Source organism: Mandrillus leucophaeus, unplaced genomic scaffold (genome assembly GCF_000951045.1).
Source record: "Mandrillus leucophaeus isolate KB7577 unplaced genomic scaffold, Mleu.le_1.0 Scaffold411, whole genome shotgun sequence".
In the NCBI taxonomy this organism is placed as follows: Eukaryota; Metazoa; Chordata; class Mammalia; order Primates; family Cercopithecidae; genus Mandrillus; species Mandrillus leucophaeus.
The window spans coordinates 714914-741051 of record NW_012104377.1 but is presented as its reverse complement, the minus strand read 5'-3'; the positions used below and the strand labels follow the sequence as shown (position 1 = coordinate 741051).

The window sequence follows — 26138 nt, the reverse complement described above, 5'->3', positions numbered from 1 at the left end:
CTCTGATGGCTGCTTATGGCGATTGCCTAAGGCAGATCTTGGCCCGGCCCATGCATGTCCTCAGTGTGCATGTGGTAGAGGGAGGAAGGCCAGATGATAAGGATGCTCACCTCAGGCTTGGACCCCTGTTAAGGAAGACCCGGTCACTATCCTTTTGGAGGTAGAAGGGGACTTTAGCTTGCAGACCTGATGGACAAGCCTGTGGTTCTTCCACCTGGTAACTCGTGTTTCCCTGGTCCTTTTCATCTAGCCTAGTGCAGTTTTAAGTACGTAGTAAACACTCAATAAATGTTGGAATCAAACCAGATTGGCTGACATGCCCCATTTCTTGGCATATATCTGGACACATGAGAATATTCTATATAGTTTCTCCAGGAAAAAAGTCCCATCTTAAGAAGCCAGAAATGGCAAGCCTAATAAGCACCATAGAAAATACTGTGGTTTACATATGTTCATTGCAACCCTATTCACAGTAGGGTTCACAACATGGAATAATATTCACAACATGGAATCAACATAAATGCCCATCAGTGGTAGACTAGATAAAGAAAATGTGGTACATATACACCATAGAACACTCTGCAGCCATATAAAAGAACAGGATCAAGTTCTTTGCAAGGACGTGGTTGGAGGTGAAGGCCATTATCCTTAGCAAACTAACACAAGAACAGAAAACCAAATACCACATATTCTCACTTATAAGTGGGAACTAAATGATGAGAACACATAGAAGGGAACAACACACACTGGGGCCTTTTGGAAGGTGGAGGGTAGGAGGAGGGAGAGGATCAGGAAAAATAGCTAATGGGTGCTAGGCTTCATACCTGGGTGATGGAATAATCTGTACAATAAAGGCCCATAACACAGATTTACCTATGTAACAAACCTATACTTGTACCCCTGAACTTATGGTCTGTAATCCCAGCACTTTGGGAAGCCGAGGCAGGTGGATCACGAGATCAGGAGATCGAGACCATCCTGGCTAACACAGTGAAACCCTGTCACTACTGAAAATACAAAAAATTAGCTGGGTGTGGTGGCGGGCGCCTGTAGTTCCAGATACTCAGGAGGCTGAGGCAGGAAAATGGCGTGAACCCAGGAGGCGGAGCTTGCAGTGAGCTGAGATCACGCCACTGCACTCCAGCCTGGGCAACAGAGCGAGACTCCATCTCAAAAAAAAAAAAGAAAAAGAAAGAAAATACTATAGTTGAATACAATATTTTTGCTGACCTGTTTAAAGCCTTCTGCGTGAGTTGGATAGGAGGGAAATGACTATACCCTCTGTGTGTTTTTAAACTCTCTGTGATGCAGAGAACGTGACTTTTCAGAATATGAGTGCCCTATACCTTTGGACTAGATGGAAACCTCAGGTATCGAAGGGTCTGTGTTTATCCCTGTCCTAGGTATAGTCATGGTTCTATACTTAAGGTGGTTTTTCCAGGTTCTGTGGAAGTTGGTGGTACTTCTAGAGCTCTTCATGATCCCAGAGTTCTTTTAATGAAGATTCTGTGTAACCTGGGGATGAGTGTCCAGGATCTTGGGAAGTGTGGCATTTAGGGCCAAGAAAACAAAGGAAACAGAGCAGCACATGCTGTGGGGACAGCCATGATTCCCATGCTTCAGCACATTTTTATATGAGTCAGCTTTGAGAGACAAAGAGCAAAGACATGTCCAGGAGAGCACCGGCCAGGTGTGAAATTCCGGGTGACAGAATGGAAAGAAAAGAAAGGTTTGAAGAGAAAGGAAAGGAAATGTAGCTGGTTTCCTTTTATTCTCTTTGTTTTTCCTGTTTCCTCTTCAGAAAGTTTATGTAGCTTACAATACCCCAAACATTCAACAGAAGGGGTTGATCCTCATTCTTTTCCAGATAATGATAAGCACCGAGGGCCTGTTCATTTATTTTTCAGATATAACCCTTGGCAGTCCCTAGGATTAAACTATGCTGTGTTCCAGAAAATTTTAATACATAAAACTTACTTTACTTTCTGCTTTGGTCTGTGCTACAAAAAGTGGGCACAAATAAACTGGGAGAATATAAGTAAAATAAAGGCTATTTCTTGCCACTTACAAATGTCATTAACAATAAGAATAAAGCACAAAAACAAGTTACAAATTTTATCCAACCAACAGGGCTCTCCCAAGGGCAGATTCTTAGAGCTCTTTCTTCAGTGTTAGTTTGGCCAGCAGCCTAGGGAACATCATTTAATGTCTTCAAAGCTAATGACACCTTTTGTAGGGGGACTGTCTAGGATTGTTATAAAGGAATTAGTTGTTATCAGAGACTATCACAAGCACTCTGTCGGTTGTTCCCCATCACATCCCCACCTCTCTTTGGGGTTAATTTTCAAGGAAAGCTAAAAATGTTTACTAAGCATTTCTGAGAAACTTGTCCACATTATGAGAATACAAATTACAGGAACTCAGTGCATTAGCAATGGGAAAGGCTTAATGGGTCTGGGAAAGGTATAAATTTAGGGAAAATGTACATTGTAATAGTTGGAGAGCCTTCAAGGGCAGTTTTCTTGAAATGGCAGTGTTTAGTAGCAATGGAAAGATACTAAAGGACCTTGCCATTTGGCATTGTAAAAAATGCAACTCATAGGTAGGAACTGCAAATCCGATTAGTTTAGAATATGAAATAGACTCGGTGTAAAAATACAAAACAAAACACACACACACACACACACATTTGATATGGGGAATGGGCTTGGTTCCAGGCCATGTAGGATATGGAAGTCTTTTCTGTTGTCATCCCACCTAGGCAAAGAACCAAGTAACTTTTCAGTATTCTCTAGAATTAGAATGCTCTGAGCCCACACCTCTCAGAAGGCTTCCAAACTCTATTGCCTTGACCTAATTTAATGAGCATTTAGGATTTAGAGAAAAGGAACATCAACATGCCCTTTGCTCCATGATCTTTGGCAAACCATGGACTATGTAAGCACAATATTCACATATTGGATTCTGCAAACCATGAAGAATTCACCATGTTGTTTGTGTATGCAAAGAGGAAAACATAAAGAGTCAATTAATGACATTTTAAAAATTTGCATGTCAGTATTGTAGAATATCAAATTTACCGTACAGAAATAAATGTATTATTTATTTATTTATATCAAGAAAAGTGATAAATGATACCATCAATCTAGTTCCCTCACAATGTCAGATCTGGTTTAGGCTGACAAGAAAAATGGGCGGTACTGAAGGAGATCATTTAGAAAATATTATAGACACCCCGACAGGAATGAGGCAATGGTGAAAAATATTAATGCAGTTAAAATAGTTTTGTTGAAAAAGTGAAACATTGATCACAAAGACTGCATGTAACGTTGTATTGGCTGGTCAGTATAATAATTTTAATACTACTACTACTACTACTACTACTACTACTACTACTACTACTAGTACTAAAAAAACTCATATTGTTCCTGACCAGGTATAGCTTGCAGCTTTAAAACTGCATTGATAGGGAAAAGCTGAAGAAACTGAGCCTGTTCTCTGGAACAAAGGATAATTGTAGTGACCTAATTGTAGCTTCTGTTACAAAAGCAGAAATGATAGCCAGACAAATTATCTCTGCTGTCAATAAAGAAAGCTGTACAGCAGGTAGTTTATAATCTCTTTTAATGACACCACTTCTTTTACCCCAGAGCTCTCCCTGAAAAGCCTTTTCTGACCTCGACTACCATTACTGCTATAGGGAGCAAACCTCCTCTTCACTCTCTATTCATCTCTGACTCTGTTGTTTGGGTTCATACCGTAGCAACAAAGAGAATTTCACTGCCTACAACTTCCTAGCTGGCCAAATCAGTTAGAACTATACTACTGTGGACACATTCTGCATGAGACAAAATAAATCAAGAAACAGTATGGAAAAGTAACAAAATGTTCTAAGGCTTTTGAGGAGTCGAAAATATGAAACACTAATCAATAATTGTTTAATGAATCATAAAAGGCAAATGAGAAAATCAGAAAATATAGATGCAACTTATACCACAGACAGAGTGCTAATATTGCTTCTATTCAAAGGTCTTTGAAAAATCGAGGGGGAAAATGGCCCGCAATCTGATAGTAAAATCAGCAAAAGATACGGACAGCTCACAGAAGAGGAAATGAAAATGGCCCTTAAGCATATGAAAAGATTCTCAGCATCATATAATAAGAGATAGGCTAATTAAAACTTCACTGAAATATGACTTCTCACCTATGTTTATCGAATTTCCCAAAGTTCGACAATGCGCTCTGTTGATGAGACTGTAGAGGAACAGGCATCCTCTTACAGTGTAGGTGGCAATGCAAAATAAAAGAAATGTGGAAGGAAATTTGTCATAACCTAGAAAAAGTATATGTGTGTTTCTCTTTGACCCAGCAATCCTGCTTCTATGAATTCATCCCAAAGCCGCAGTGGTAACAATATGGACTGACGTTTGCACAAGATTTTCCATTATGACATTATTTGCAATAGCAAAAAATCAGAAATACCCAAATGTTTGCAAATGCATGACTCATTAAATAAGCAAAAGTGTGTCCACACAGTAGAATACTATGAAGCATTTAAAAAATGAGAAACATATCTAAAGAAATTGTAGTGTCTATAATTTCTTTGCTAATATGGAATGTTTTTCTATTACTATGTGAGAAAGCAAAGTATAGAAAAATATGGAAAGTATGTTACCTTTTGTGTAAGAAAGAAGGGATCTAAATATATAAACATGCTTGCTTTTTTAAAAAAACAAATATAGTTATATTGCATGGGATGGAGAAGACAGAAATGAAAGCTATATATTATAAGTATACTTTACTATATTTAAATTTGGAAAAATATGCCTTACATATAGCAAATTAAACAAAAAGGAAAAACAATCCTAAAAACTGAAAACAAACCAAAATGAATAACCTAACTGTGAATCAAATTGGTTGCATAGTTATTCAGGAAAAAGAATTACTTCAAGTGACATTGGAATACACATTTTGATTATACATATTTAGTGCAATGTATTCTAGCAAAACAATAGAGCAATGAAGACATCTTAAACTTTAATAGTCAAACTGTTAGTAATTGCCGTGATCTGAATGTTTTTGTTCCCATCTCCCCAACTCTGTTCCCCACAGCAAATTCATATGTTGAAACCTAATCATCAGTGTGATAGTATTAGGAGGTGGGGCCTTTGGGAGGTGAAGTGCTCATGAATGGAATTAGTGTTCATATAAAAGTGGCCCCAGAGGCTGGGCATGTGGCTCACACCTGTAATTCTAGCACTTTGGGAGACCAAGGCAGGTTGATCGCTTGACCTCAGGAGTCTGAGACCATCCTGAGCAACATAGCAAAACCCCATTTCTACAAATAATTACGAAAATTAGCCAGATGATGTGCACCTGTAGTCCCAGCTACTCGTGGGGCTGAGATGGGAGGATGACTTGAGCCCAGGAGGCAGAAGTTGCAGTGAGCAGAGATTATGTAGTGGCACTCCTGCCTGGGTGACAGAGCCAGACTCTGTCACAAAAAATAAAATAAAATAAAAAGAGGCCCCAGAGAGCTGCCTCGCCTCTTCTGCCATTTGAGAGACCCAGCAAGAAGTCAGCAATCCATCCTCGAAGAAGGCCCTCACCAGAACCCAACCATGTTGGCATCCTGTTCTCAGACTTCCCAGCCTCCAGAACTGTGAGAAATCCATTTCTATTATTTATTTATAAACCTTCCAGTCTATTTTGTTATAGCAGCTTGATGGGACTAAGACAATAACATTGATATTATAATCTTAAAACTATATATGATAATAAAAATAATTATGTAAGTGTTAAGAATCAAGATTTTTCATTTAAAGGAGAGAGGAATAAATACATGATATTAAAAATTTAAAAGTAAAAATTCTGTAATGTTAAATTTGAATCAGAAATATTAGTATAAACATATGGGGTTTTTTTTCCCTAAAAATATGTATTTCCTAACTCTATTCAGAGAAAAGGCTGAGAAATAATAGTAACCCAGTGTCAGTGAGCACTCCTAGGGCCCAGCTTGTGGTCTCTAGATATCATTCCCCACTAAAAACAAAGGGGTCCTTAGAGGAATGACTGCTTCCAAGTTAGAAACACAAGATACTCAACATAAACATGGAACTACTTGTTTGTCATAAAGCAAGGAAGCTATCAAAGGCTAAAGGGTTAAGCCAGAAGGACGAAAGAGCTCATGCAATGCAGTCTCTTGACTAAATATGGACAACATGTGCAAGAAAAAGTATGAGGAATTCAATTGAATAAAAATCCTAAATATGTTATTACAAATGTGTATTATATATTATGGACTTACATAACCATAAGTTTATAATTATGTTCACCATCCTTTATTCCCCCAGAAATGTTCCTAATTACTCATTTGCCACCATTGGAAATATCTAGGACTCTAACTCCTGACTCTGAAAATTAGCAACGAAAAAGAAATATTTAAGCATTTATTCAGATTTCCCTATACTAAGTACATCTCACCATAATCAAAATGCCAAAATTGTTGATTTTCTTTGCAGAAGAATCCCAGCTAATAAATTTTTTAAATGGCTTTCAAAAATGACCATTGTGCAACCCCTAATGAAATAATTAATTCAGTCAAAAATCATCAGTGAAAGAAATGATTAAATGAAAGCTTGATAGGGGAACTTTACAGTGGAAACATCAGTTTGTCTCCTTAGCATTACTAAAGACAATCAGATATTTAGGATGGCTAAGACAGAGATGAAGGCTATATAACTATAGTTTGTTACGTTAAATTTAGAAAAATACACAGTTTTCCAAATTTTTGTGTATGACACAATTTGAAGCACATATGCTTCCTTTAAGGTTTTTATATTAGTTTCATAGGGCCGCTGTTTAACAGATTACCATAAACTTGGTGGCTTTACAACAAATTTGTTCTCTTACTGTTCTGGAGACCAGAAGTCTGAAATCAAGGTGTCAGCAGAGTTGTTTATTTCCAGAGACTATGAGAGAGAATCTATTCCATCTTCCTCTGTCCTAACTTCCCTTGGCTGCCAGCAATCCTGGGTGTTTCTTAGCTTATAGACACATGGCTCCAATTTCTGCCTCTGCCTTCCCATTGCTTTCTCTGGCTCTTCTCTTCTGTTTATGTCTTCTCCTTTAAAAGAACATTTGTCAGCAGATGTAGAGCCTATATGCATAATCCAAGACAATCTCACAACAACATCTTAAACTTAATTACATGTACAAAGACCCTGTATCCAAATAGGATTGCATCAACAGGTTCCAGATGGACATACAATTTCCCTTGATATATAAGTGAGGGCCCTGCAGAACTCACTTATATGAAAGGTCTGCCTTCCATATATGCAGGTTCCATATCCCACAAATACTGTATTTATCTGGGTTTAGTTGAAAGAAAGCTGTGTATAAGTGAACCCATGCAGTTCAAACCCTGTTGTTCAAGGGTCAACTGTCTGTTTTAGGGAGCCACCATTCAACCTACCACAGTACTCCTCCCCAAAAATGTTAAACCTGAATCTAACTAAGCCTCCAGCTGCACTGTTCAATATGATAAATATTAGTCACATTGAAATTTAATTCGTTTAAATTTTAATTAAAATTTTGTACCTTAGTCATACTGGCCACATTTCAAGAGTTCAGTATCCTTGTGTAGCTAGCAACTGCTGTATTAGATAGCTTGGATATGGAAGATTTCCATTTCCATCATCACGGAAAATCCTGTTGGAAAGCACAGATCTAGAAGTTACTCTCCATAAACAAGATATCTGGGGGATGGAGGAATAAGTTAAATGATTTCACAGGAAAGGAAACAGAGAAATCCACCACATGGGACCAACTACAGGAAGATCAACTTGGTTTCTGCAATAACCCAATGGCATGGAAAAAGTAAAAAGCAAAAAGGGAAAAGAGTACAGTTCAGTACATTTAACGAGACTTAAGAGAACACCAACTTTAATGTACAGGCATTTTTGCAACCTGATTCAAATAAATCATCTGGGAAAGACAGACATTTTTAAGGCATTCGGGAAAATTTGTTTATGGAGTAAGTATTAGATGACACCAAGGAATAATTGTTAATTTTTAGGTGAAATAATGGCATAATAAAACATTCGTGATATTTTGATATGCCTTTGGAAGTATGTAGAGGGATTTACTTTCAAAATGCTTAGTAAAAAATTAATAGAGAAATATATTTAAAATATGACAGAATCTTGATAATATTTGTTTATTTATTTATTTTGAGACAGAGTCTTGCTCTGTTGCCCAGGCTGGAGTGCAATGGCACGATCTTGGCTCACTGCAACCTCCACTTTCCAGGTTCATTCTCGTGTCTCAGCCTCCCAAGTAGCTGGGATTACAGGCGTGTGCCACCACACCCTGCTAGTTTTTGTATTTTTGGTAGAGATGGGGTTTCACCATGTTGGCCAGACTGATCTCGAACTCCTGACCTCAAGTGATCTGCCCATCTTCGCCTCCCAAAGTGCTGGGATTACAGGCATGAGACACCATGCCCGGCCTGAATCTTGATAATTATTGAATACAGAAAAGAAAGGTATATGGGAGCTGATTGTGCTATTATCCTACTTTTGGATATCTGAAAGTTTTCATTATATCAATTTTTTTTTTTTTTTTTTTTTTTTTCTTTTGAGACAGAGTCTCGCACTGTTGCCCAGGCTTGAGTGCGTGGCACTATCTCTGCTCACTGCAAGCTCCGCCTCCCAGGTTCTTGCCATTCTCCTGCCTCAGCCTCCCGAGTAGCTGGGACTACAGGCATCCACCACCATACTCAGCTAATTTTTTGTATTTTTAGTAGCGATGGGGTTTCACCATGTTAGGCAGGATGGTCTTGATCTCCTGACCTCATCATCTGCCCACCTCGGCCTCCCAAAGTCCTGGGATTACAGGCATGAGCCACCGCGCCTGGCCACATCAATTTTTAAAATATGATCATGTTTAGATTATTTGTAATCTAACATAAATGAAAGAAACATTAATGTTGAAGACAAACACTTCAACAGAATTCAAGAATTCAATTCCTACCATTTAGTAAATGTTAGCTGTCAGGCAAAGTGTGTAGCCTCTGTAATCTTAGCTTCCTCTTCTCTAAAGGTGAGACTTGTGTACATCGTGAAAACTGTTATATAATCATGAGAAAATATATCACTAATATTATTGTTGGTGTCAGTTCATCTTTTTAGATAGCTGAGATACTGGACAGGATGGGCTCTTGCGTGTAGCAAAACTTTTCTATTTTGAGGCATTTGAAGGGCAGTCTTAATTACAGAATTTTGTTTTTAAACCAGTTTTATTTTTAGCTCATGGATCCAGTTGCTTCTTACCATCTCCAATGATACACCTGTATGGACAGCCACCACCTTCCCTCACCTGGCTTATTGTAATAACCCCCTAACTGTTCTCCACAGTTCTCCTCTCACCAAGAAATGCCCACCTTCACTCTGTTCTCAAGAAAGCAGTCAGAGAGCCCTTCACCATGTAGGTCAGAGCCTATCACTTCACTACTCGGAACCTCTAGTTTGCTTCCCACCTCACTGAGAGTAAAAACCGAACTCTACCATGGACCTCAAGGCCCTGCTTGCCCTAAGTCCCTGCTTCCTCTCTGGCCTCCTCCAACTTCTCACTCCCTCACACTGGCCTCCTTGCTGTTTTTAGCACATGCCTGCCTCAGGGGCTTTATATCTGCTGTCTCTCTACCTGGAACACTCTTCTCCAGTTATCTATATAGTTTAACTCTTTTCCTCTTCAAGCCTTTTATTTTATATTTTCAGTAGTGCCTTTCCTTTAAATAAATTTAGTGCCTTTAAATAAATGTAATTTATTTAAATTTTAATTAATTAAAATTTTGTACCTTAGTCATACTCGTCACACTTCAAGAGTTCAGTATCCATGTGTAGCTAGTAGCTGCTGTATTTAATAATACACATTTAATAATGTAAACTCCCCTTAAAAACTCCTACTACCTCTTCCTGTTTCACTTTCCCCTTACTAAAAACATATTTTTTCATAAAGTACGAATCTGTAGGCCAGCCTTTGATGTTGATAATACAAATCATTCTTATTGATCCATAAATACATCCTCTAAAGACTAGACAGCTTGTTTTACCTCTATTACAAGTTTCTGCATTCATCATTCAAAAAATTTTGGAAGTGTTTAGGTTGCTTGAGAAGGGGTGTGTTTGCTTAAGTAATTATATATAAAAGTAGTTATAATAACTACTTTTAGATAATGAATTTAAAAGAGAATTATATATAAATTTATAAGTAATGAATCTAAATTTGTTAGTTTATAAAAGGTATAAATAGTATAATCAGCATTTTTGCCTTTTCTTTTTCTGTTTTCTTTTTAAATTGAGATATAGGCGGGGCATGGTGGTTCATGCCTGTAATCCCAGCACTGTGGGAGGCCGAGGCAGGTGGATCACCTGAAGTCAGGAGTTCGAGACCAGCCTGGCCAATATGGCGAAACCCTGTCTCTACTAAAAGTACAAAAATTAGCTGGGCATGGTGACAGGCACCTGTAATCCCAGCTGCACAGGAGGCTGAGACAGGAGAACCACCTGAACCCCGGCAGTGGAGGTTGCAGTGAGCCAAGATCACGCCACTGCACTCTAGGCTGGGCGACAAGAGTGAGACTCCATCTTCAAAAAAAAAAAAAAAAAAAAAGGAAATTAAGGTATAATTTACATAAAGTGAAATGCTCGGATCTTAGTAAACAGAAGAATATTCTCTATTCTCTTTTAATGAATGTATGTCAAATTACAGAACATTTCTATCACCCAAGGATGTTCCCTCATACTTTTTCCCATTCATAGGTAAAAGCCTGATCTAGAATTGCTTACAAATGGAATTATATAGTAAATCCTTTTTTCTGTCCAACTTCTTTCACTAAGGATGATAATTTTATTAAGATTCATCCCTGCTGTTGGCTATTTTTGTAGTTTATTTCTTGTTATTGCTGATTTATCTTCTGTTGTGTGCATAAACCATAGTTTGATTATCCATTCTCCTGGTGATAAACAGCTCAATTATGTCTACTTTTTGCTATGATGAATAAAGCTGCTACCGAACATTCTCCATGGATTTTTGGTAAACATATGTTGTCGTTTCTCTTCTCAATTCACCTGAGGTGAATCACTGAGTCATAACATCAGTGAAAGTCTAGTTTTGAAAGAACTCCTAGACCTTCTCCAAAGGGATTATGCCATTTTGTACTTCCACCAGCAGTGTATGAAAGTTCTGGATGCTCCATATCCTTTCCAACATTTGTTTTTGTCATTCTTTTACACTTTAGTAAGGACATCTCATTGTAGTTTTAATCTACATTTCCCTGATGATGTATGATACATTTTTCATTTGCCTATTGGGCATTTCTAGTTCTTATTTATTTTTTCATTGAATTATAATTACTTGTTTATGTCTCCCTTGATAGTAAGTCAGAGACTGAGTATATTTTTTGTTTCTAGTAGGTAGTATAATGTCAGTAAAATACTGAATAAATTAATCTGTCAACCAAATATTAGCAGGAAGAACACTCACAGTGCACTCAAGGAGCTCGTAGTCTAGTTATGGAAGCAGAAGGTCTAGAATAAATCATCAAAGTTTTTGCTTGGTTTTGTTTTCTACAAAGTGACATATAGCAGTTTCATATTAATAGAATGTACTGGATGTATGAGTTGAAGAGGAGATGAAGAGTTATTAAGATCATTGTGGAGCTGTTTATGAATAAATTAAGTCCTTATGCCAGAGAAAACTAGAGTTAAATATTTGATTAATGGGACATGAGTAATATTAGGAAAAGCAGTTGATTTAAAGAGACCAAATAAAATACAGTGAACAATAATTTGAAGAAAATTGTCATAACTGAGTTGACAAAGGAGTCATGAGAAATCAGGTTTACAAGAAAAAAAGGTGCCTGTTGGTACAGGGTATTTAATGTTTTCAGAAACATTTTTATTCACTACAACTTGTAGTTGTTAGGAAATTTTTTATATTTTTAAAGTTTTTAAAATTTTCTTAGGGAAGGTGGGATGGGGGTAAGAGTTGAAAAACTACCTATCGAGCATTATGTTCACTATTTGCAGGATGGGTTCACTAAAAGCTGAAACTTTAGCATTCTGCAGTATACCCATGTAACAAACCTGCACATGTACCCCATGAATCGAAAATTCAGTTAAATTTATTTTTTAAATTATCTTAAAAATATAGAAAATGCACATCGCATGTAAGGTATAAAGGCTGCCTCTCTAATTCCACTCTCTAGATGCAACCACTTAGGAATATTTTGTGTATTCTTCCAGACATTTTCTATGTATATGCACGGATATATATCATATAAATATTTATATGTATAGTACCCTCACCCTTACATACATCATCTTACTTCTTTTTAGTATAGGAATAGTATGACACTCTGTTTTACAGCTGCATAATACTTTTCTGTAGTCCCCTGTTAATGCATTTACACTGTTTCCCACCTTTTACTATTATAATAGCACTTTGCCTGTTTTTCTTTTTGATACCTGGGATCCTTTAATGATAATAAAAAAATTTATTCCATTTACATTTATTTTCATAACATACATTTGGTCAACTGCTTTGTGGTTAAGCGTTTATTTTGTGTATTTCTCACCTGCTGAAAATTTGGTTTTTAGTGGTTTCTTTGTAATTATATTTAATATATTCAAACCTCTGTTTCTAAATGTATCAATTTTAGACAGTAACTACTGATGCCTGCTTTATAAAATGAGAAAATGAAGAAGGGTGAAAATAAAGATAGGGTACTCTCTCCTAAATTACTTCCTTATTAACTTGTGATTTTCATTTTTTTTTATATTTTATATTGTCAGAGTTTATAATATTTACATTTTTTCGATAATTATTGTTCCCACAGATATTTAGTCTTAGTTTTGTATTTAAATGAATGTATTGCTTACCTCCAGACCTGCTATTCCACAGCTTCACCATTATCTTAGTCCATTTTTGCTGCTATAACAAAATCCTGAGACAGGGTAATTTATAAAGAACAGAAATTTATTTTCTCATAGTTCAAGAGACCGAGAAGTCTAAGATCAAGGTGCCAGCAGGTTCAGTGTCTGGCGAGGCCCTGTTGCCCATAGATGGTGCTGCCTAGGTTTCCTCATTTGGCAGAAGAACAGAACAATGGAAGGCAAAGAGGGACCTTATCTAGTGCTCTGTAGCCCGTTTATAAGATATTAATCTTTTCATGATGGCTTAGTCACTTCCCGAAAGGCTCCGCCTCTTAATACCACCACAATGGAGACTGTATTTCAACACATGAATTTTGGGAGACATTATGGCCGTAGCAACCATGTTGAATTTTTCATTTTGATGCAGTTCTTAGTTTGCTGTTTTCCATTATTAATAAGTTTTTCAAGATGGGTCAATAAGTACCATATTCCCTCTGTGTTTTCAAATGTTTGAGAGTGTTTTTCTTTTATCTTTATTTATGTTAGAGGTCAGCATGAGTTTGCCTGCATTTGTCGATTACTTGATTTTCCTCCTCCTTGAGACAGCACTGATGCTACTATATGCAATAAGCTCTAACATTTTCTTTTACTGTATTTAAGTATAACCATTAAATTTATATTATATGGAAGTTTTTAAAATTTTTTTTTTAAAAATCTGTGCTGAAATATAGTATTAAATAACATGGGCATAGTGATCTAAGGTTACCAGCAGCTTCAATTCTACATGATCTCTCAAAATACCCTTTTGACAGATTTGCTGGGTACTCTGCCCTGGGGTCTTGTTTTCTATGGTTTTCTGTTTTGGGAGAGCTAGTCTGAGATCAGCCTACTTCTTAGTGAAGTCACCTAGATTATTGGTGCTATTTTGATGAGTCTGGGTTTATATATCTCTGCTAATTCTGCCTATCAGATACAAAGCAGGTTCATACTTCTCTCTTCTCACTACTTCACCTCCATGAAGTTTTTTTTTTAAGGTAGGAGACCTGCTCAGGGGAAATATCTCTCTTCTATCTCTGCCTCTCCTCCATTCTGAAGCTGGACCCCCACAAAGAATTACCTTACAATTCCAGGGTCCTATTCCTATCCTTAGACTATATTAAAGTTTATTGACTGTACCCCTCTAGACTCCCTCCTTATTTTCTGTGAAATGTATACCTGACTGGAGATGCAGCCATATATCAACTGGTGGTGCACTCCACCTCTGGGACTGTGTCCAAATTTCATAGCAAGGCATGAGATTATGGTCGTTTTCTGATTTCACTGTAGATAGAATTTTCTTCCCAATTTCTCAAGTGTTTGTTCCTATAGAGTTTCAGGGAGGGAACTAGAGTCACTTACTTGACTTCATCATTTATTATCATCTCTTATTAGAGATTCTCAATCTGACAGATATGACAGAAATACTCTTTAAGGAAGATTATGCCAGAGTCTTTTAAGATATATATTAAAGTGGGATGAGGTGACATACCAAAAACTCTCAGAATAATCTAGGCCAGTACAGTCCAACAGAACGCTCTGCAATGATGGAATTAGTCTCTATTTGTGTTGTCCAATATAGTAGTTACTAGCCACATGTAGTTACTGCGCACTTGAAATGTGGTTTGTGAAACTGAGAAATTGATTTGATATGAATTATTTCAAATTTAATTTTATAGGACCACACTCAGCTAATGGCCATTATATTGGACAGTGCAGATCTGGGCAATATAAAAGCCTGAATATTCGACTGTGATGAAAGAAATGGAAATAAAAAAGGATACCCAAGAGGCGTTAAGGAGAAAAGAAGCAGCAATGTTCCCATAGAGGAAAAGAGAAAAAGGAGATTTAAACAATTCAAAGGCAGTTTGCTCAGAAGAATGGGGAAACTGGTAGCACTGTCAAATAAAAAAGGGTATCTTTTGAAAAATCAATAATTTAACAGGTTGAGTTCCCAGTGGTAAGGAAACCTTTAAGTGGAAATGACTGTAAACAAGTAAAATTCTCACATGAATTGGGGGTGGGGGTGAGGGTCAGAGCTACCAAAAAAAAAACTTTTTCCTTGACACTTCTGTCTTGGTCTCTTCTGCCACCATACACTCCTTTTCAGAGACTGCCTTGTCCTCCTCAACGTGCAGGGACCCTGATACATGACATAATAATGATTGTTCAAAGAAATTACTATTTTACCTACTGAATGGTTAATATGAAATCAGTTTCTGAAACACTCACTGGTGCAGAGTATCAAAGAGAAACAGTTTTGTTTTGGAAAGGAATACAAGATAAAATATTGCTCGGCATACACATAGTACTTTTCGTCTGAGATTCTCCACATACTCAGCAAGTTTAATTAATGAGAAAACCGCTAAGAAAGAGAAGTGATGAAATAAGGAACACAGATACCAGTGTTCTATTTCTGTGATTTTTAAAAATCAAGCTTAGTATTTTCTTCTTCCATTAATGCACACAAGTGTAGCCCCATGAGACAGCCGTGAGATATTCATCTTTCTGCTGAATGATTTCTCTTGAAGGCATCTCACTTATAAGGGATAGCAACCACACGGAATCTTACCCACTAACTGTATTGATGTCCTTTGCTCTATTTGCAATGGAAATCCATCCCTATCATCAGGGTGCAGCAAGCATTCTCTGATAATCGAGTCTGCACTGTCTCTGGAAAGATTGTTTTGTTGCAGAAGGGAGCAGGTTATCTTCTATATCAAAAATTACTCAAAACAAACATCCATGAATCTAGGACTAACATGCATTGAAAGGGAATAGACAAGGCCCCTTAACGGGTAGCCTACTGTGTAATCTTCCTTTCATCTTAATTCAGAATCCCTTGGAAATTCAAGTTGCCGTATGCAAAAATATAAATTCTTCTAATTACTTATGTGTAGGGCACAGGTTTGGCCTAATCAAAAGAGATATGCAATAATATATCCTGGCATTTATTTTTATCTGTTGTAACTTGAGGAAAGGTGCTGGGGTTTTGTTTTGGTTTTGGTTTTGGTCTCATGCCTTATTCTTTTTTGTTTTGTTTTTTGCGTTTTGCTTCCCAATTGAAATTGCCCAATTTCTTTTCTCCTCCTTACTCAAAAAAATAAAAAACGAAAATGCTGTTTGGCCAAAAGAGAAAAATACCTCAGAAAATCCTGGCTTCTGAAGATTTTTACAAAGGGTTTGATGTTTTGCAAAATAAAGCTAGCTTCCATGTGCAAAACAGCTGTTTTTGTTTCAATGGGGGAAGATACTGATGGGTTTCAGTTGTTGCTTTTTAACTCATCCAGGCCTTCTGTATGTCTCCAGTCATATAGAGATCATTCACTTCTAGCCCACAGCCCTCTTATATTCTCTGGGACCAAGACATTAAGTTTGTCCCATCTTTTCTTGACTTTCTTTAGCTACCTGAGCCAGCATTGTCTTATCTCTCGTCTTGTACACGGTGCCCCTTGTTTGTCCAGTGACAAGGTTTACACTCTTTTCTCATTAGTGCTGAAGACCTCCTCACACCACCAAGATCACCATTGTCCAGTAAGAGGCCATAGTGACCTTTCCATTTTAATACATTACTGAGAATTTAGGGGAGCTGATCTAACGCTTTCCAGATTAAATGTCAAATTCTCAAAATTCAGATGGATTTGGAATCCACCTAAGTATATGTTTCTGCTTCCATTCCCACTAGACTGCACAGTGGCACTGATTAGCACTAGCATTTTGTAATATCACTTAAGGCTTTAGCACTGTGGAGTTCTGCCAGTAATGGTGTTTAATTCACTTATATGTGCCAATTCATCTCTGTCAGGAACCTATTAATTTCTTCACTATTTTACTCTGTCCCTAGCCCCTATATAATGAGACACGGTAATCCCCATTTGTATAACCAAAAAACTCAGTCTCTTATAAATTATCCCTGATCCCACTGCTTTTAGTGACCAGAAAGCCTCTGTATTTCTTTTTCATATTTAAATCAATTTTCATAAGTTATTTTCTTTAGAAGAATACACTGGAACTCTAGGCCACTAAATTAGTGAAGTCATAGAAAAACTGCAGGATTTTGATGGGTTTGTTAACATACATCCCTGTCCCAAGAAAGACTTCTATAATATCGAACCAAAGATGCACTCTTCCCACAAGCGCATGCTCTCTGTGGGGAGGGAATGTGAATGAAAATCAGTCTTTGAAGCTACTATCAGCCTAGTCATCAGTGGGCAAGATATCAAAGTACCCATAGCATTGCTATCAAAGTAAAGACCCTGTAACAAATAAAGATCAGATATATAAAATTAATCCTCTTATGCTGTTGGCATTTCTGCATGCTGTGATCTTGAGTAAACAGGAGAATGACAGCTAAGTGACAAGGAAGAGTTAACATAAATTCAAGAGAGTATTTCATTGTATTATCATATGAAACTCACATACATCTTTGCTACCTGTTCTGTATTTTTCAGGATTGGAGCAAAACATCAGGAGCTAAGGGAAAAGCAGGCAAGAGGTCTTCTTGATTATGCTACTGGTGCAATTGGATCAGTATATGATATGGATGATGATGAAATGGACCCCAATTATGCCAGAGTGAACCACTTTCGGGAACCATGCACATCAGCAAATGTCTTTAGATCTCCATCTCCCCCTCGAGCTGGACCATTTGGTTACCCTCGGGATGGCCGTCCACTGTCTCCAGAAAGAGACCACTTAGAGGGTCTCTATGCCAAGGTCAACAAGCCATACCATCCACTGGCTCCAGCTGACAGGTAATAAACTTAGTGATAGATAAATATAGCTTTAATTTAGTATGTTTCAAATCATCTCCACTGCTGAAACCGATAAAAAATATCTCCTTCAATCGATGAAAACTGGAATGACTCAGTACCCTAGACAAGGGCCATCCTTTGACCAACCTGTAAGATATCCACCATCAAAAATAAAACCATAGCCAATTGTAAGGTGGCATGAATGAATAGTAGTAGCAGAGTTCATGATGCAACAGGGAGCCATTTTTGAAGGAATATTGTGACAGACATCTCATGATGAAAACTTTGAACAAATATTGTCCTTTCTCCTAAGAGACCAAATGTAAAAGATTTATTCAGGAAGACGGCATGGCACATGGAGGTGGAGAGTCAGAAAAGAGAAAATGATAGCTTCCAAGTAGGTGTAATTGAAGTGGGAATTACAGATAGCTGCAGAGGAGCAGGGGCCTTTGAAAAGTAAGATGGGGATTTTGTACTCAAGGGAAAGGTGACCCTGTATAGATATTCATGGATGATCAGAGGTAGAAAAAGAGATAATCTTGGCAATAGGAGTTTGATGAAGTAGAGAAAGATAAGAGGTGACAAGGCCACGGATCTTTAGGTTTAGCAGCTAAGGAGAGGGATAATAGGACCATCTGTCAGTACAATTGAAGTAGGTAGAGAACAAGATGTTTTCAACCCCACCTTCTGCCAAAAGTAAAATGTTTCATGTCTTGAAAGATTGATGTAAGAGAGTTTTAGTCAATATACATTGTTAGGTGACCCTTAGAATTACACATGCAAGGAATGAGTTGACTAATCTTGGACTAATCTGACTAGCTTGACGAGGGAGGAGGTGGGGTAGAAGGGTAGCAGGCACAGAGAGCTCTCATTCTATATGAAGAAAAGACTTGTTTTCCAGACTTCTTAGGGTTCTGACAACCACCCAGTCCCTATTAGTAACCAGCCTTTGTGTGATAGCATGATATATTGCATATGTTTACCATTTACATTTCCCCAGCTGGGTGATATTATGCACTTTCAATTAGGTTGGGGAGAGGAAGGGAAATCATGGCATTTTTATGCAGACTGTAAAGTGTAGCTTCACAAGACTGATTACCTTTCAGAGCCTTTCCAATAACCAAGTGGGAAGGAAGGAGCAATTTTTAATCCTTACTGTCAGGCTTCCAGGTTGATAATATTAAAGAAAGATGGTCAAGTTTTTCTTTGGGACAAAATGAAAATATAAATTTTTATGACTGTGATATAGCCATAATAACTAAACTGCTAATTCAAAGAATTGATTAAGAGTTGGATTTTTCTCCCCAACCTTCATAGTGGATTGAATTTTATCATATAAATAATAACACCAGGCATGAGTCTCTTCTGGCCCAAACCATAGTCAATCTTACCTTCCCTAAATTAGATAGGTCTTCATAACAATCCTCTTTGCATATTCCACAGCTAGAATCCCAACACAGAGGGACTGTTTATAGGAACCTCCCAAGCCAGTATTTTCCAATACTAATTCCATGGAAATAAATATGAGGCATTTTATTTAAAAAAAAGATTCACAAGTCAAATATGTATGGGGAATTCTAGGAATTCTAGGGTAAGCCACAAGGAACAGGTTTTCTTTCTTTTTTTTTTTTTTTTTTTTTTTTTCGAGACAGAGTCTCACTTGATCGACCAGGCTGGAGTACCGTGGTGTGATCTCGGCTTACTGCAACCTCCGCCCCCTAGGTTCAAGCGATTCTCCTGCTTCACCCTCCCAAGTGAGTAGCTGGGATTATGGACACCTGCAACCATGCCCAGCTAATTTTTGAATTTTTAGTAGAGATGGGGTTTCACCATCTTGGCCAGGCTGGTCTTGAACTCCTAACCTCGTGATCCACCCACCTCGGCATCCCAAAGTTCTGGGATTTGAGGCATGAGCCACCGGGCTCGGTCGGAATAGGTTTTCTTATTGCAGTCTTCTTATGCCCAATATACTGACACGCATTCTGAGTTTCTAAGAGGACTCATCCAATAACCAGCACGCATTATCCCCCAAATTTTTGTCACCTAAAGCATATGTTTCCCCTAGATCTTTGCAACACTATTTAGGAAAGTATATACTAACTAGTTTTCATCTATGTAGATGTGACCAGAAAATAAACTTCTTACGATAATCTTAACTGCAGCCGCTATAAAATGATATCAAGAAAAAAATAATTGTTGACTGCCCAGTCCAGATATATGTGTAAAAGAGTCTTACTTTTGGCTCTGACCCCCTTATATTAAAAGTGATCTAAAGCTGCTTTCAGTAGAGTTTAGACTGCTGTCCTATTTTTGGATAGCAGAATTATACTCAGAATTATCTTTATCCTGCTCTTATATTTAATTACACTTAAAGACTGCCCTGCTCCTTGTTCTTCAAGTCTTTAAGCAAGCTGATTTTGTCCTGGTACTTAGTAAGCATTCAATAATGTTAGCTATTATCATCATCATTGTTACTATTATTATTACTCTCCTTTTTCAGTGAAATTCTGAACTTCTCTGATATGCCTGTGCCCAGATAAGTCTAAGAAGAGTTGCTATGGCAGTTTCCCTAGTAGTATCCATAAGCAGGAACCTACTAATTCTAAACCTACCATATGTACTATTAGAGGGCAATGCCATTCACCCATTCATCTTTTCAGTCCTTAACTCATTTAGTAAGTATGTATTTGACACCTAATGTGTTCTAACTACTGTAGAAAGCTTTAGGGAAGATAGAGAGATGATTAAGAAACAGTCCCAGGCCAGAGGAGGTCATAATCTAGTGAGTAGAGGACCAACACATGTAGAAATGGATCATTGCAATGTCTTGTGAACAGAAGGAAAAGAAGTTTTTCTTTTCTAACTCTGCCTAGGCTAGTCAGGAAAGTCCTCCAAACAGAGGTGATATTTGAACTGGCTCTAGAAGGGTAAGACAGGAGCAACTGCAGTAAGAGAATTGTTTTCTGTGCAGAATAATTAAGCATGTACAAGGGCAAAGTGGCCCGAAAGAGCAGGCCTGTAGGGGAGCTAAGAAGCACCCGGACACTGAGTGTGGATGGGAAGGAAAGTGATAGGAAAAAGGTTGCAAAGCAGGCTCGGGTCAGTTTGTGATTTAATGGGTTGTATCTTAGGCTGCTACTTATTGATTGATAGTGGCTGTCCAGAAATCTGTGTTAACGAAGGTTCTGAGGCAAGGCACAGTATAATCCCAGCACTTTTGGGAGTCTGGGGTAAGGGGGAATTACTTGAGGCCAGGAGTTGGAGGCCAGGAGTTGGAGACTAGCCTGAGCAATATAGCAAGACCCCATCTCTACAAAATGTTTTCTTTTCTTTTCTTTTTTTTTTTGAGTCTCACTCTGTCACCCAGGCTGGAGTGCAGTGGCATGTTGTCAGCTCACTGCAACCTCCACCTCAGGGTTCAAGCAATTCTCATATCTCCACTCCCAAGTAGCTGGGACTACAGGCACGAGCCACCACCCAGACTCATTTTTTGTATTTTTAGTAGAGATGTGGTTTTGCCATGTTGACCATGCTGGTCTCAAACCCCTGACTTCAGGTGATCTGCCCACCTCGGCTTCCCAAAATGCTGGGATTACAGACGTGAGCCACCACGCCCAGCCTCTACAGAAGTTTTTTTTTTTAATTATCCAGTTGTGGTGGTATGCAAATGTAGTCCAACCTACTCAGGAAGCTGAGGCGGGAGGATGGCTTGAGCCCAGAAGTCCAAGGCTGTAGTGACCTGTTGATTATACCACTGCACTCCACCCTGGGTGACAGAGAAAGATCCTGTCTTAAAAGAAAAAAAGAAGGGTTCCGAAGTTATGCCTGAATAAGGGTTATTTTTTCTGGACTCTAGAATGATGAGTGGTAGCAAGTGTGTAAGGGGTTTTGATGTATTTGCCAATCAGTGGACAATGGGAGCCACTAAAGTGTCATAATTGGGGAATGAGCTGATGGATTTGTGTTTTGGGAAAACAGCTCTTCCAGCTTGATGGCAGACAAAGAAGAACATGGTTAGACTAAGAGACAAAGTTAGAGATGATTACAGTAGTAAATGAGGGCAGGAGCTTGTCCTCATTTGACTCCTCATTTGAGGAGGGGTGTTGGAGACAGGAGAGTATAAGAAGCAGCCCAAAACCTTAGCTTAAAACAAAGACAAAGATGTTTTGCAGATATCACAGACATGAGGCTTTCAAATGCTTCAGAGAGCTCAGTGGAATAAGGACTAAAAAGAGCACTTTAGATTTGGCCACTAAAAGGTCATCAGTTAATTTAGAGAGAACAATTTTAGTAGCTAAGTAGGACCAGAGGGAGAATTACAATGAGAAGAGAATTAAGAGGTGAGAACTTAAAGAGTGAGCTCTTGGTGACAGAGAACAGTTATAGAATGGAAAAGTTGCAGCTTTGAAGTTCCTTCTGTGACAGTATTTCAGAGCTAACAAGAGAATTCAGAGACTGTCTAGAGTGACCTTCTCATATGATTATTGCAGAAACTGAGGCCCAGAGAAGTTGAGTGACTTGCCCAAGATCACACAGCATGGAATCAGGACTTTATTCTAGATCTCTCTGTTCTACAGTCTTCTTTTCCCTACCCCACACTATGATATAGACCCACACTCTCATTTCCTGCTTGAGGAATGTATTAGTCCATTCTCACACTGCTATAATAAGATACCTGTGACTGGGTAATTTACAAAGAAAAGAGGTTTGATTGGCTCACAGTTCTGCAGGCTGTCCAGGAAGCATGATGCTGGCATCAGCTCAGCTTCTTGGGAGGCCTCCAGAAACTTTCTGTCGTGACAGAAGGCAAAGGGGAAGCAGGCAGTTCTTACATGGCAGGAGCAGGAGCAAGACAGAGAGGAGGGAGGTGCTACACACTTCTAAATGGCCAGATCTCACGAGAACTCACTCACTATTACAAAAACCGTACCAATGGGGAAATCCACCCCCATGATCAAATCACCTCCCACCAGGCCCCACCTCCAACATTGGGGATTACAATTAGACATGAAATTTAGGCAGGAACACAGATCCAACCATATTAAGGAAATTAGTACCTGGACAAGTAAAGAAGCATCCATCTGGGCTCCCAACATGTAATGGCAGATTAAATCATGGGGTTGGGGATGAAGCTGATATGGGTCCAGTCCACTTCTAAATACTCCTGCGTGAGCTGCATGACTTATCCAAGATGCCATTTTTTTATTTTCATGCATATAATTCAACAAATACTTACTGAGTATCCACTAAGGGCCAGGGCCTGAGTTCAGTACTGAACTCACCAGGGAACTGGGAGGAAGATGATTATGCCGCCTTCATTATGGAGATTAGGATCCAATGGCAATGCGAAGACCTAAACATGCAGTGGAACAGAGTGTGGAAAGTGCAGCTGAAGAGTAACTGCAGGGTACTGACTGGGGCCAGGCAGCAAAGGTGAAAATAGAGGGGAGAGGAAGCATGATGTGTTAGGGGGACTGAAAGACTCTCAGTAAAATAGAAACCTGGTGGGAGAGGTAAATGGAAAGAGAGAACATGGGATGGCCTCAGAGCTGACCAAAGGCAGGGGAGAGAGGTTGGCCAGCCTTGCTGAAGAGTTTGGACTCCATCCTGAGGGAGACGGGGCAGGGTTTGGGTTGGGGAAGAGACTGAGGGTTTTAACGTGAGATATAATCCTGGAATTCAATAGGCTGTTTAATAGCATAGGCAATTTATCCTCACCTACTTATTTGTAAAAGGGAAGATTATAATAATAGCCTTGCATCTGTGATGGTTAAATATGATTTTACATTTTGCGTTTTTTTCTATCTCCATATGAAACATACCCTATTTGTCCATATATCTCTGTCTTATAGGAACAGATCATGTGTACGTGGCCCATACTAGCTTTCTAACAGAGGCAACTTTGGTCTCATACCTACTTGCTTCTCAAAGGTTGGCCCTGAACCTTCAGCCCATCTTAGAAAAAAAAAAAAAGTTGCCTTATAAAAGATTCATCTGTAAACGACAGTGGTTAAAATAAAACATTTCTACCACCAGGACAAGAGACACATGACTGGATTTTCACCGTGCTGGTTCTTCCAGGATTTGAACATAGCATGGGTTAAATGCTGCCCTCAAAGCCTGACAATTACTCAGGTTTACAGTGTGTTAGTTTTCCACCACAATGCCAGCATTGAAAGGGCTCCCACAGTGTATGAACATGAAAACTTTATGTCTGGATGAGGACAAAACAGTCCCAAATAGGGGGCTAGAAGGTACTTGTGGCACACAACACAAATGCAGTTTTGCATTAGTTTGTGTGACAATTTGCCATTCATTTCTAGAGGTTGCCTAATGGGTTTGGTTCCACACATTATCAGTTAAAGAAAAAAAAAAAAAAGTTTTTGGATGTTTACCTCTAAAAATATGGGCATTTGTTTCTAACTGATATATACTAATTTACCCTACTACTATATTACATATAAGACACATACCAAATAGAGAAATTAATTTTAAAATGAGACTTTAACAAATTATAAGTAGTGGTTCTGATATTTTCTTCCTCCCTCAAATGGGGTTTATACAGCCCATTTTGGAGACCACTGGTCTCAGATTCAGGCTTCATGGTGGTTGGGACCTATCCTGCCTTTGCTCACCCTGTCTCCTCAGTTCCTGGGGCAGTCTGTCCTCAATAAATATTTTGGGAATAATGAATGAATGAATAGTTTAACAGAATCTTTTTTTTTTCTTGAGATGGAGCTTCACTCTTGTTGCCCAGGCTGGAGTGCAATGGCGCAATCTTGGCTCACTGCAACCTCCGCCTCCCGGGTTCAAGCGATTCCCTTGCCTCAGCCTCCCGAGTAGCTGGGATTACAGATGTGCACCACCACACCCAGCTAATTTTTTGTATTTTTAGTAGAGACGGGGTTTCACCATGTTGGCCAGGCTGTTCTCGAACTCCTGACCTCGTGATCTGCCCACCTTGGCCTCCCAAAGGGCTAGGATTATGGGCATGAGCCACTGCGCCCGGCTGGTTTAATAGTATCTTAAAGTTGGCTAGGACCTTCAGTGGTCAAGCCTCATGTCCCACTCATCGAGGCATCTTCTCCATGAACTGCCTCATGAATGTCACCTAACTCACATTGGCATACTTCAGTGACAGAATTCATGAGGCATCCTTTTTCTTTTAGATCACTCTAGTTGATGTAGAAATGCTCACTTTTTACCCACCCAAACACTGTTTCCCTGTAGCTTTTGCCAGGGATTTTGGGTTGAGCTACCCAGACACAGCATCTAAGCCTCATTAACAGCCTTTTAGATATCTAAAGTGACTGCTATGACCACCTTCACTAACAAACATTTATGAACTCTAAACATATGTCGGGCTCTGTGCTCAGCACTGGCCTTAAGAAGGATATAGAAAACACAGCAAATGACCTTGAGAAGTTTCTTATATAATCATTTCTTCAGCATAAACTCCCACAGCTGTTTTAGCCCCTTCTTAAATTACAATTCACACCTTCAGCCCTCTTGGCAGCCATTTGGGGTATATGTACAGTAAAGTCTATTGAGTTTATGATTCCTTTGTTGGGCATGGCTTGCAGAACTGGGTACCATGTTTCAGATATGGTCAGAAAACCACGGAAATCAGTGGGACTCTGGGTATCCTTTGATTTTAATCCTTTGCACTTATTAATGTGACCTAAGCTTTTACGTCCATTGTCATTATTAGCTTCTATTGCACTTTTTAACTAAATGTCTGGGGTTTTTTTTTTTTTTTTTTTTTTCACTTCAGTTGCTATCAAACGAGATTCCCCAATAAATTTACAAAATCCTATATTGGTACAATAACTTTTTAAAATATGGGATAGTCTCTTTCCCAAGTTGAATATTTACTTGTTAGGTTTAGCCCATTGTTGTAGCCAATAAAGATATTTTAAAGTATCGATTTTTGTACTCCAATGTATATGTTATTCTTCCTAAATTGTACCATCCTCACGTTTAATCATTGTGAGCTCATCCATGTCGTTGATAAGATCGTTGATCAGTGTCAGATACAATCCCTGCATCACATCACTCGAGACCTCCATTAATCAACAGTCTTTGGGATCTTCAGTTAGCTATTAATCTAGTCTGCTATTATCTAGTCTGCATTTTCCAGTTCATCTGAACTTATCTTATTAATAACGAGGTACACCATGTTTGTGAAAATCCTTTGATTTACCACTCTGGTAACCCTAAGAAGACAAGGAATTACGGTTGGGTGTGGTGGTTCAAGCCTGTAATCCCAGCACTTTGGGAGGGAGACCAAGGTGGGCGGATCACCTGAGGTCAGGAGTTCGAGACCAGACTGACCAACCTGGAGAAACCCCATCTCTACTAAAAATACAAAATTAACTGGGCGTGATGACCCATGCCTGTAATCCCAGTT

General features: G+C 38.6%; 1 protein-coding gene across 4 annotated transcripts in view; it reads left to right on the top strand.

Moving 5' to 3' along the window:
* PARD3B (par-3 family cell polarity regulator beta) overlaps nucleotides 1-26138 on the top strand; it is a 1095780-nt gene that overhangs the window by 896118 nt on the left and 173524 nt on the right. For 3 of the 4 annotated variants that reach the window (XM_011992473.1, XM_011992474.1, XM_011992472.1), the window contains one exon: nucleotides 17426-17728. The exons of the other annotated variant lie outside the window; for it this stretch is intronic. In XM_011992473.1, coding sequence (XP_011847863.1) covers nucleotides 17426-17728 — 303 coding nt within the window. The remainder of the gene's footprint in view (nucleotides 1-17425; nucleotides 17729-26138) is intronic. 4 annotated transcript variants of the gene reach the window in all.